Below are 13200 nucleotides of genomic sequence, written 5' to 3' on the forward strand. Positions count from 1 at the left end.
AATACTATCAAATTTCTGCTCCAATAGAGTGTGGTCTATGATGTCAAAAGCAATAGACAGATCAAGGCATATGCCATTTACTTTTTTGCCACTATCAAGTTTTTGGAGCACTTCTCTCAGAAATTCAAACATTGCTGTTTCTGTTGATTGGCCTTCCTGGGGACCTTTTTAGAATGTGGATTCACTCTGGTGATGATTACCTACATCACTAAACAAAACACAGGCTTTATATTTTATCCCATGATGTTGTTATATACCGAAAAATTAATGAATAAGGCTCAGACCATGAAAACTTACACTCATGTATTACTCCTACCTGTTGCCTGTAGCAGATGTCAGGCACTGATGACCACGCAATTTTGGTTAGTTTGTAGGATTAAAGGGACCAGACTGTGACGGTCATTGGTCCCCATGCAGTTTTGAGTGCCCCATAAATCAAACATTATTGTAGCAGAAGTGACTGTTTAAATTAGGGTTTACCATTTTATACAGTAAAATACTGTAGACTCATGTAATATCAAAATGTTGATAAGTGAATATAATTACATTTAAAATAATATTATAAAGTCTAAAATGTCCTCAGAGATGTGTAACAATTAAAAGGAAAGTGTTGGACAAGACCTCCAAAATTTTGCATTTTGAAGACCGGGCACTAACAGGTGTGCTCTTTGAATATGCCTTAAGAATGAACTCAATCTAAACTTGTCACTTGTTTCCCTCAATTCACTATTGTTTGGTAACATACCATTTTTGAAATCATGCATGATAATACATACACCAAAAAAGTTTTGCACCACCTCAGTTCTGAGAGTTCTGGAACCTGTACAGAAAATTGGAATAGAGATCAACATAAATATCATTTCTGCCCTTTTTATTGCTCATGAAAACCACACATTGCATGTTGTATCACCGTAAAGTGAGATCTTCAGAGGTGGTGGTCCAGATTGCTGTACACACCAGTACCTCTAACACCCAGTAGCATGTCCTCTTGCATTGATGCATGCCTGTATTCATCATGGCATACTATCCACAAGTTCATCAAGGCACTGTTGGTCCTGATTGTCCCACTCCTCAACGGTGATCAGGTGTAGATCCCTCAGAGTGGTTTGGGGTCACATCATCCATAGATAGCCCTTTTCAATATATCCCAGGCATGTTTGGCAGGGTTCATGTCTGGAGAACATGCTGGCCACTAGTTGAGCAATGTCATTAACCTGAAGGAAGTCACTTACAAGATGTGCATGATGGGGGGTTTGAATTGCTGTCCATGAAGATGAATACCTCACTAATTTGCTTCCGATACTGTTGCACTATCAGTTGGAGGATGACATTCACTTATTGTACAGCCATTATGGTGCCTTCCATGACCACCAGCGGCGTACGTTGGCCCCACATAATACCACCCCAAAACTGAAGGGAATCTCCACCTTGCTGCATTCATTGGACAGTGTGTCTAAGGCATTCAGCCTGACCGGGTTGCCTCCAAACACGTCTCCGACCATTGTCAGGTTGAAGGCATATGTGACACTCATTGGTGAAGAGAATGTGAAACCAATCCTGAGCGGTCCATTTGGCACATTGTTGGGCCCATCTGTACCATGCTGAATGGTGTCGTGATTGCAGAGATGGACCTCACCAGGGATGTTGGGAGTGAAGTTGCGCATCATGCAGGCTATTGCTCACAGTTTGAGTCGTAACACGATGTCCTGTGGCTGAACAAAAAGCATTATTCAACATGATGGCATTGCTGTCAGAGTTCTTCTGAGCCATAATCTACAGGTAGTAGTCATCCACTGCAGTAATAGCCCTTGGGGGGCCTGAGTTAGGCATATCATTGACAGTTCCTGTCGCTTTGTATCTCCTCCATGTCTGAACAACATTGTTTTGACACTTTCTGGCAGATTAAAACTGAGTGCCGGACCGTGACTCGAACTCAGGACCTTTGCCTTTTGTGGGCAAGTGCTCTTCTGGAAACATTGTTTTGATTCACTCAGAGACACCTGAACACTTCTGTTGTTGATAGCCCTTCCTGGCACAAAGTAACAATGTGGATGCAATAGAACCATGGTATTACCATCTAGGCATGGTTGAACTACAGAAAACATGAGCCATGTACCTACTTACTGGTGGAATGACTGGAACTGATCAACTGTTGGACCCCCTCCATCTAACAGACACTGCTCATGCATGGTTGTTTACATCTTTGGGCCGGTTTAGTGACATCTCTGAACAGTCAAAGAGAATGTGTCTGCGATACAATATCCACAGTCAATGTCTGTTTCTAGAATTCTGGGAACTGGGGTGATGCAAAACATTTTTTGATGTGCGTATAAGGTTCTGGCAGAATTTTAAGAAATATGTTGAAGATTGTGATTGTAGGTATTACAGAGATCTGTTTTTCTAGGTACTGGATTATTACAATTACTTGTTTCATTGCTATGGTACATATTTGTGTGGTATAATCTGTACCAACTAAGTAGCTTTGCTTTACTACAGGTGCTTGCTGGCTCACTCACACTCATTCTGCTGAGACTTAACATCAATGATCCAAGCAGGCACTACACTGCTGCTGTAATTAACCACATTTGCTTGGCATTTGTTATGGGTTCCTGTGTAACAAATACAATAAAGATGAGCTTTGGACTAGACCCAACCATACAAAGAAATAACTCTGTTTAAAGTGATCAAGAATTGTCAAAACTGTATCAAAATACTGACACCACAAACATGAAGTGTGACAACGTGTAGAGAATAGTGGAGTTTTACAAATGATATGTACAAAAGAATGATTTTGATTCAGTGTTTTTACTTTTTAAATTATTTAATATTATTAAATATATATGAAATTATATGTATGGTGTTATTTGGTCATAACAGAAGTGAAAAATGTGACATGTTTACCTACTCACCTAATTTTTCTAATGTTGCAGTGAATAGATGAAACATTTTATAAGATAATATCCTCTTCCCTTCTAGTGTTCATATAACATGATGTATCAATTTGTACAAAATTATGTCTGGTTGTCAAAGAGAACTAAATAGATCCAACGAAGATCTCAGTTCCTTCTAGAATATTAAACCTTATTTATACTTCCTGTAACTATGCTTAAAGGGGAAACTGAACAATCAGTAATGAAAATTTGCTAACTGGGTATGATTGTTACAACAATGCAGGATGTATTATTTGAAGCAAAGAACATTATTTACTTAAAGATAAAACATGAGATGTGATCTGAATTCTCTAGACTGTCAGGTAGCTGATTAAACTTGGAAACTAACAGACAGTTTTTGAAAGTGACTGTGTATTAGATTTTGTATTTTATTGACAGGTGCATTACCTTTGATAAAAGACTTACAGATAAAATAAGTAGCAAACTGACAACTTTTCTACTTCACTTCCTGTGCCTCTCAAGAAAATAGATAATTTTTGACCATTCTCCCACTCTGACAACCACTACTTTCTTGTAATTATATTTATGATAATGGATTTAGCATTTGTTGTCTTTGTTATTTAGTATTTTGTCTCTTGTACTGAAACACACACACACACACACACACACACACACACACACACACACAAAACACACAACACACAACACACAACACATATACGCAGAGAGAGACAGAGAGATAAATTCACAATGGACAACTTTCAATAATTTGATCAAGGGGAAATTACTAAACTGATTTCAAATGAGAAACTTAAATGAAAGCTGGCTGAGGTGAAAAAGGACATCTCCACAATGCCCATCAAATGGAATGGGGTATTCAGATGCAATATAAATTAATACATGAAATTGTTATAGTAGGTTATTCATGATAAGATGGCAAATAGAAACAAAGGTAAGGTATTTACATGTTGGAAGTGAGAAAATATTATTACAAACCTAGTATAATATGACATACCAAGATGTACAGTTACTGTTTACAACAACTGTAAATTGATATTTTTCTGTATGACAGAGAATGAAAAAAGTCCTCTCTGCAGTACACATCTGCAGACTATCTTAGTTTCTTGCAGTCTGTAATTCAGTTACCTGAACTTCTGGTACCTTAATAGAGTGTATTGATTGTCATTTGCAGTGACAAAAATTGGATAATCCTCATCAAAAACAAGCTGACTTTGAAGTTTTTACTCTGTTTGTTAACAAGTTTTAAGTGTTGCTATATATTTTAGTTGATGCAGCAGATAAATTTCCTAGTACATGCTTTGGCAGACCAGACATTTATTATTAATAATGACTGTTTTATTACTGAGTTCTATTTTTCATTTACGTTACATAGCATTTCTTTTTGGAGCCTTATATACTTTCTCTTATTTGTTATAGTAGAATACAAAACATATGCCTTACAATAGTTTTCTGCTATTCCAAGAATATCCAACAGACATATTGAAAATAAGAATAGATTAATTACAACATTTATGATGGATACAAGCCATCATATTCAACCAACTGTTATGTCTTCATGATTACCTGAGTGATATTGATGGGGAAGTAAACAGTTGCCATTCTCTACAATGTTTCCTTGAATATTCACATTTGCTGGTACTTAAAGCATAGGCCTATGCTCTTTATACACATGTTTACCATCCATCATTTAACATACTTCTATATGAAAAAATCTACAGCTTAAAATTATCCTTTGGTGGTTTTTTTTCAAATTCAGAAATATTTTTCCCACTTTCAAGTTGTCATGACTGAACCATCCAAATAATTTTTCTTCTCTTTCAGTGTTAACTGGATGTTAAATATTTTTCCTTTCATTCCTTTAGCTTTATTTAACATAATATTTCTCTTAAAACATCTATATCCAGAAAGAAATAAGAATCATTTCTTTCATTCCATAAACACACCATTTCACAGAGGTTTTGCTTTTGTTCAATCTTATTTTAATTTTCAGTTTTGTTTTGTTATTTATTTATTTTATTTTCATTCTTTACAGGCATCACAAGCTATAATTTATGTTGTCTTAACTGCAACCTATAGTATCAACACTGGCTGCCAACAAAGAAGGTGCAGAATCTGGAACAATATAGCACTTTCTTTAAATATATTGACCACCATAGTCAACATTATTATCAGAGGATTTGATGCACCACTGATTAGCAGTAATGGGACTTCCAGGACAGGAAATTTCACTATGTAGTTGATACTTATCAGCATTTCAACATAATGTGGCAGTATGAAAAGTTGTAGTCAGTGTTTTATTTTGAGAAACTTTGTGATGTGTGAAGAACGTGTATATGGAAACAGTACTTTAAAAGGATGGAGCATTGAAGGATGGTGCTTAGCACTCCACAAAACATTAAATTTTTGCTATGAACAATGACTACATGATCCGTAGACTACTTTTACCAGTTGTTAATAATGTTAATTACAAATATTTATTTTTATTGAACTATTTCCAAATGTAAAAGTAAGATAAGCACAGTGTATCATTATGTTTTCATGAAGAAAATATATGGATTCTGCAACTAAAAGCAAGATATATGAGAATAATATTTTTATAGTGTTTAATTTGCAATGTTAACAGAGGTTTTTTGTGTAGATATTGGATAAAATTTGTGTCTTAAAATTTTAATCTCTGTAAGATACACTTTTGATTCAACACCACATTTACTCTTTCCAAGTTTAGTAGCTGACAATTGATCATATAGTATAAAAAACAAAATAAATTTAAAAATATTTTTTGTATGGTGTATGTTCTTTATTTTTTTCAGTTAAGAGCAGGACTTATTGACAGTTTAAAATACTAAAAATTTCTGAAAAATGCTATAAGTATGTCATCTTTATTGACATGTGCTGACCTTAAATAGGTGGTAGAATTCAGATTAAAGTAACTCCCATGTATGTTTTGAAGAAAAGGGTCATTTACAGCTCTCAGTATATTCTAAATAGGCATATGGAGGTCAAAATGGCACAATATTTCAGTGCCATATCAAGGTACCATCATAAGTTGTTCTGAAGTAGTGGACAGAATCATATATTAAATTTTCTGTGACTTTTTTTGCCTTAAATGTGCTTTAGAAAATAAATTGCAAAGTTCATTCTATCTCTAACACCAAATTCAATAGCCTCATTCTACTGTATATATGCAGAGAGATTTGAACATGTTGTGATGCAGAGAGCAATGACTGGAATTGTAGATGAAAATAAGATAAGGAGAGTGATATACAGAAAAGAAGACACTGAGGCAGGAGCATTAGTTCCAAACGCTGGGAAATATATTACTTTTACTTTTATTTGTGTCTGTCAGCAGTCCTACACAATTTGTGTCTTGAAGGTAAGTTATGGTCATTAATTTTACACCTCAATTTTTTCACAAAATAAAGTGTACTTCTCCATCACTAAAACTCTCAAAAATGTACAAGCCCTTTATGATGTCTACCTCCTTACTACCAGACTTACAGGTTGACAATATTACCAACACTCATAACTTTGCCACCGCTAAACATCAACATGAGACTCACTTCAAATATAAGAAACGCCTTGCAATCTGACCATAATGGCCTAATCATAAAACTATCTGGAGTTGGAAATTTCACAAACATGAGGCTTAATCCAGGACTGTGAGACTGTGCATAACATAGACATAACAAATCTCAGATATGATCTGGAGCTCCATTATCAATGGGAATATGAAAATTGCTTACATGCTATGATAGCCACATTCTACCTCAAATACCAAGAGGCAATGTTCGAAGAATAACAGGAAAGGATACATAAGTAATTGGTACACTCCTAATCTGTCTAAGCTATGAACACTGCTTAAGTCTTACTAGGAAATGTCATGTGAGTTTCTCATTTTCAAAACCCATTAAATTCATTTTTTCCAGTATTAACTTTTATATGTGTTGAAAAAGTGCACTTTGAGCTACACAGTTTAGAATATAATACAAGTTCCAGTAGCTGTAATTTCTGTTATAAAAGTGACTTTGAAATTTGTCTGAAGTTCCAGACTTCATTATATTCCTGATACAGTTCCAGTAGATGTTAAATCTGGACAACAACTAAAACAAGAGCAACTGAAACAGATTTGAGATCTCAAGGAGAAAGACAAGTCAAAGACCAAGCTTGTACATAAACTGAAAGCAGATATTTTTTATAAACCACTTTGCAGTGAAATAGAAATGGAGAGAATAACGAGCTTTGATTGCTAAAAGAATTTGATTCTCCCGAAGCTTCATGATCAGTCTTCATATTACTTAAGGCAACTTCTTTTTTAACAATTTCACTGTGATTAACCTTTCCATGGTTCCCAAAACAAGGAAAACATGTTTTGTTATACACCATTAGAAAATGAATTCTCCAAAGGCCCGTGTCTAATTTCATCATACATTTTTCATGGGCTGTGGAATAAAAATCCAGAAAGTATCCATATTCTCAAGGTACTAGCTGATGGTTGTTGAGGTCAAAATAAAAATCATGTATTTTATTTTAATTTATTTATTTCGTTTCCATAGATCCATATGGGAACATATCCCTGGATATAGAAAAGGTCAAGGTTTTTTACAGATTATTGTTTTGTACAGAGATACATTGATCTTATCCTTAGATTATAGAAACTGTGAAGTTTAGAATATACCCTTATATATTAATTAAGATACAGGACACCTGAAAGAATATACAGTCATACATAAATTTTTGTATTGATCTTAAGTTATACAAGCGTCATATACAGACATACATAAATTTGGGTATTGTATTAAGTTACACTGTACTTACAGAGTATGATTAATCAATTTTGGAGGTCACACAGTAAGGTTTAAGCACAAACAAGAGATTCTATGCATTTTTGCTAAGAAATTCATCAATACTGTAACAAGATTCATCTAAAAGGAACAGCTTCAGATTTTCTTTAAACTTTGGCATGTTTCCAACCAGTTCTTTAATGTGCGGTGGGAGGGCATTAAAAATCTTGGTGCCACTGTATAAAACCCCCTTCCAGACCATGCTTTTCATTTTTAGCTCATGATGGATATCCAGTTTCCTTCGGGTTTTATAACTGTGGTATGAGCTATTGATTTTGAATAGGTTGCTATTTTTTGAAACAAAGCGCATCAGGGAAAAATATATTGGGCAGGTGTTGTAAGGATTTGTACAGCTCTAAACAGATCCCTGCACGAGTGCCTAGGATGTACTCCACACATAATTCTTGTTGCTCGCTTCTGTGCATGGAACACTTTTTTTGCTATTGGTTGATTTCCCCAAAATATTATACCATAGACCATAAGTTGGTGAAAATAGCCAAAATATGCAGTTTTTATTGTGCTCATTTCCCTAGTGTCTTAAATTATTCTTAAGGCAAACGTTTCTGAGCTTAGCCTTTTGCACAGATCTTGAATACAGTGGTGCCACTTCAGTTTGCTATCTACATGCAGAACCAAGAATTTGAAGGACTCAACCTTCAAAATCTCATGATCACCCATTTTTAGGTTCATTTCATTAGTAACATTTGTGTTAGAAGAGAAATGCACGTAGTTTGTTCTTTTTAGTTTGACTGTAAGGCCATTGGTTTCGAACCAGTTTGTCATATCTGCAAAAGCTTTATTTGCAGCCACATTTGACACATTCCCTGAGAGATTATTAACTGATAAAGTAGTGTCATTAGAAAACATGAGTATTTTCCCATATTCTGTACATAGTGCCAAGTCATTTATAAATATTAGGAAGAGCAATGGGCCCAATATTGAGCCTTGAGGTACTGCTGCAGGAAAGGAAACCCATTCTGAAGATACCTGGCCACCATGCAGTCTTTCCACGATTATTATAATTGGCATGCTTCATATTTGGTTTGCTCAAAATTGTCCACAAAATATCAAACATGTCAACCTTATTTTTCCAATTGTCAGCCATTCATCTACTCACCCCAGTCACATATTTGGCCAGACTGAAAAGGTAGTAAATTCAAAAAGTATTATCTTTTATGTCAGTAATCATTATGACATTACTGGAAATTTTGGAACTAGCTACAAACTTTGATCAGAGGTACATGTTCCTGGCTGGAAGACATCTCTTAAAAATGTCATGAAACCCCCCTCTGCATGGCACTTTCAGTTCAAGCATTCAAAAAAGATATTAATATAAAAGAAGGGTCAGAGCACTATTACTACTTAAGGGAAACAAAACTATAACACTCATTTAGGATGGGATAAAAGTATCGGCAAGAAGGGTAAATCCTGGATGGGAGTAAAACCAGCAGAGGTACCTAAAGTTTTTTTTTTTAGGACATAAACAAACTTTAATTCTATGACAGCAACCTGGAGCTGAATTGGATGAAGATTCTAATGTCTGAGAGCAACATAATGAGGCTCTAGAGTAGATCAGTATTTGATGTAAAAAAAGTAATGACCTCATAATGATGTACTATTTTAATATAAAGTTGATGGAAATTGTTCAAAAAATTGATTAGTGGGTGTGTACTATGATATTCTTTCTAGTGGTCACTACATTTTAAAACCAAAACATTTCCATGAACCCTTATGTCCAGATAACAGTTGCAAAAGTCATTATGTCCAAAGTAAAATATTTATTTTAAATAAAAATATTATGGTGTTAATTTATGGGAAGCATAAATATAAAGCCAGAATATAAATGAAAATTTTAATAAATAAAGAATGTCTGTAAAGAACAAATGAAAATTGAGTGACAGTTTATTCTCATTTCCAAAAAGTTTGTTACAAGGGAATAATGGACTCTGGAAATGGCCGACTAATGTAGCAATAGTATATACAAGCCAGTGTGTGTGAAACTGAAGAGATATTACAGAATGGGAATAAGTATACCTAAAACAGCAAAATGATAACTACACAGTCAAGAACAAATGCATAGACAGTGTGAAAGACAATAAAATCAGACTCTTGGATCTCTGCAAGAAAAGCTACCTATTCACATTAGCCCTAGTCAATTTAATTTCAGCTCTGTAATCACAAAAATACATTGTAAATAATGATGAGACAAGAGCCAATAATGATGCTGGAATGTGATACATTTACACTATATAGATAGGACCAACAGTGTTGAGAGGCCTCTCAACAATGAATGTATTTTTATGTGCAACAGTCAGTGAGCTCCATGCTGTGAATGTGTTCACTGTGTAAAGAAAGATGTAAATTGTATTTAACTTGTTGTTAACAAATATTGTTAACATAGTAGCAATTTTCAGTTATTAAGTAAAAAGAAAATTGTTATTTTGAAAATCAGTGATTGGTTATGAGCTGAAAAGAAGACTGTTATTTTAAAAGTGTTGTTTGTGATATTGGACATGGCTGACAACAAGATACCAGTGGTTGATGAGAAAACTTTGGGTATTGGAAACTGTGAATGTAAATATATCTAACAGTGAATAAATGCTATACAATGGCTTAAAGAGCAAAAACGAGCATGGACAAGGAGGATATTTAACAAAAAGAGAATCTGACCACAATGAACTACATATATGGAGCAATTTCAAACAAGAAGCTGAAATTAGTGAATGATAAGGAAACTGCATTTCAGACAATGAAAAAGTTCAACAAACAGCACTGGAAATTGTTTGCAGAAAGAAGTTGGACAAACTGTGGATAAAAGGCTATAGTGACACAGCAACATTCTTCAGATTTTTATAAGAACAGTGAATGAATTAAAATTAGCAGGCACCGAAGTGGTGAAAAAGGAGAGACAAAATGGCAAAACAGCCTTGCCAGAATCTTTTAGCTATATTGGGGGCATCAACAACATTTTGGAGGAAGAAGGTCAGACAGTCAAATACACTCCTGGAAATGGAAAAAAGAACACATTGACACCGGTGTGTCAGACCCACCATACTTGCTCCGGACACTGCGAGAGGGCTGTACAAGCAATGATCACACGCATGGCACAGCGGACACACCAGGAACCGCGGTGTTGGCCGTCGAATGGCGCTAGCTGCGCAGCATTTGTGCACCGCCGCCATCAGTGTCAGTCAGTTTGCCGTGGCATACGGAGCTCCATCGCAGTCTTTAACACTGGTAGCATGCCGCGACAGTGTGGACGTGAACCGTATGTGCAGTTGACAGACTTTGAGTGAGGGCGTGTAGTGGGCATGCGGGAGGCCGGGTGGACGTACCGCCAAATTGCTCAACACGTGGGGCGTGAGGTCTCCACAGTACATCGATGTTGTCGCTAGTTGTCGGCGGAAGGTGCACGTGCCCGTCGACCTGGGACCGGACCGCAGCGACGCACGGATGCACGCCAAGACCGTAGGATCCTACGCAGTGCCGTAGGGGACCGCACCGCCACTTCCCAGCAAATTAGGGACACTGTTGCTCCTGGAGTATCGGCGAGGACCATTCGCAACTGTCTCCATGAAGCTGGGCTACAGTCCCGCACACCGTTAGGCCATCTTCTGCTCACGTCCCAACATCGTGCAGCCCGCCTCCAGTGGTGTCGCGACAGGCGTGAATGGAGGGACGATTGGAGACGTGTCGTCTTCAGCGATGAGAGTCGCTTCTGCCTTGGTGCCAATGATGGTCGTATGCGTGTTTGGTGCCGTGCAGGTGAGCGCCACAATCAGGACTGCATACGACCGAGGCACACAGGGCCAACACCCGGCATCATGGTGTGGGGAGCGATCTCCTACACTGGCCGTACACCTCTGGTGATCGTCGAGGGGACACTGAATAGTGCACAGTACATCCAAACCGTCATCAAACCCATCGTTCTACCATTCCTAGACCGGCAAGGAAACTTGCTGTTCCAACAGGACAATGCACGTCCGCGTGTATCCTGTGCCACCCAACGTGCTCTAGAAGGTGTAAGTCAACTACTCTGGCCAGCAAGATCTCCGGATCTGTCCCCCATTGAGCATGCTTGGGACTGGATGAAGCGTCGTCTCACGCGGTCTGCACGTCCAGCATGAACGCTGGTCCAACTGAGGCGCCAGGTGGAAATGGCATGGCAAGCCGTTCCACAGGACTACATCCAGCATCTCTACAATCGTCTCTATGGGAGAATAGCAGCCTGCATTGCTGCGAAAGGTGGATATACACTGTACTAGTGCCGACATTGTGCATGCTCTGTTGCCTGTGTCTATGTGCCTGTGGTTCTGTCAGTGTGATCATGTGATGTATCTGACCCCAGGAATGTGTCAATAAAGTTTCCCCTTCCTGGGACAATGAATTCACAGTGTTCTTATTTCAATTTCCAGGAGTGTATTATAAGTTAAAAATGAAACTGAAATGATGGATTTGTAAGACAAGGATGGAAGTGAAGTCACAAAATCCACTGTATCTCATGCTGAAAGGACAACCATTATGAGCTACCAAGAGCAGTTATGTTTCTGGTGTGACAAATCAGAACATTTCAAGGGAACTGTTGCCTGTCAAGCACAAGCAGTGATTTGTGTACATGTGGTTAACATTTCTGAGGAGGCAGTTTCAGCAGTTAGCAACACAGGCAAAACAAACAGCATAGTGGTGGTAACAACAGGTGATATGTGGTCAAGACAAGCAGTAGAGTACTGTTGTTCAAGAGGCAGTCATAATCCAGAAAGCAGAGGATACTGACAGAATGAAAGTGGCATGAGCAGCTTTGTAATGGAGGCACAAGCCATGATGGCATATAATATTATTATTACCATGTAACCATGTACAGTTTAGCTGGTTATTAAACAGTGGTTTCAGAGATAATATTGTTAATAAAGACAAGAATTTTTCTGAGTACATATTTTTAAAGTATTCTGTGGATGTAAAAATTGCACACAATAAAGTTCTGTAAGCTACAGAAATAAGAAATGTGATGAGTTATATTTTACATTTTATGATGACATGATTCTGACTGAAATAAAAAAATTACTTTACATCAAATACATGGACTGTAATATGATTAGCTATGCTAAAGTGACAGAAAAACATAAAATTTTATCCGAAGGCAATTTCTCGAAACTTTTTCATAAAGATAACAACTTACTTACAATTGCTGTGAAAGAAGATAGACTGTACAAAACAAGTAGAATTTACAAGAAAGAGATTAATATAAATAGTAAGAACAGTAATAATGTCAGTAAACAAGAAATGGCATCATACACTTGAACATGTAAATTTTAACAATTTGAATACACTGTGCAAAGATCAGTTAGCAAACAGATTGCCAACAAATTTAGAATCAGAGTTAAGAAGTGTTAAGTTTGTATGGGAAAGAAATTGCAAAATTTGCCTTTAGAAGAATAGAAGGAAAGCAA

General features: G+C 36.8%; 1 protein-coding gene across 6 annotated transcripts in view; it reads left to right on the top strand.

The window, feature by feature from the left end:
* LOC126355404 (ninjurin-2-like) overlaps positions 1-5482 on the top strand; it is a 144164-nt gene extending 138682 nt beyond the window's left edge. Inside the window, exon 3 of one of the 6 annotated variants that reach the window (XM_050005702.1) lies at positions 4945-5482. In XM_050005702.1, coding sequence (XP_049861659.1) covers positions 4945-5148 — 204 coding nt within the window. In that variant the 3' untranslated portion in view covers positions 5149-5482. Of the gene's footprint in view, positions 1-2496; positions 3055-4944 lie in introns of those variants that run through there. The other 5 variants (XM_050005706.1, XM_050005704.1, XM_050005708.1 and 2 more) reach the window with 5 other exon arrangements.
* Positions 5483-13200: the final 7718 nt, after the last annotated feature.

The sequence above is a fragment of the Schistocerca gregaria genome, chromosome 3, assembly GCF_023897955.1.
Source record: "Schistocerca gregaria isolate iqSchGreg1 chromosome 3, iqSchGreg1.2, whole genome shotgun sequence".
Lineage (NCBI taxonomy): Eukaryota > Metazoa > Arthropoda > Insecta > Orthoptera > Acrididae > Schistocerca > Schistocerca gregaria.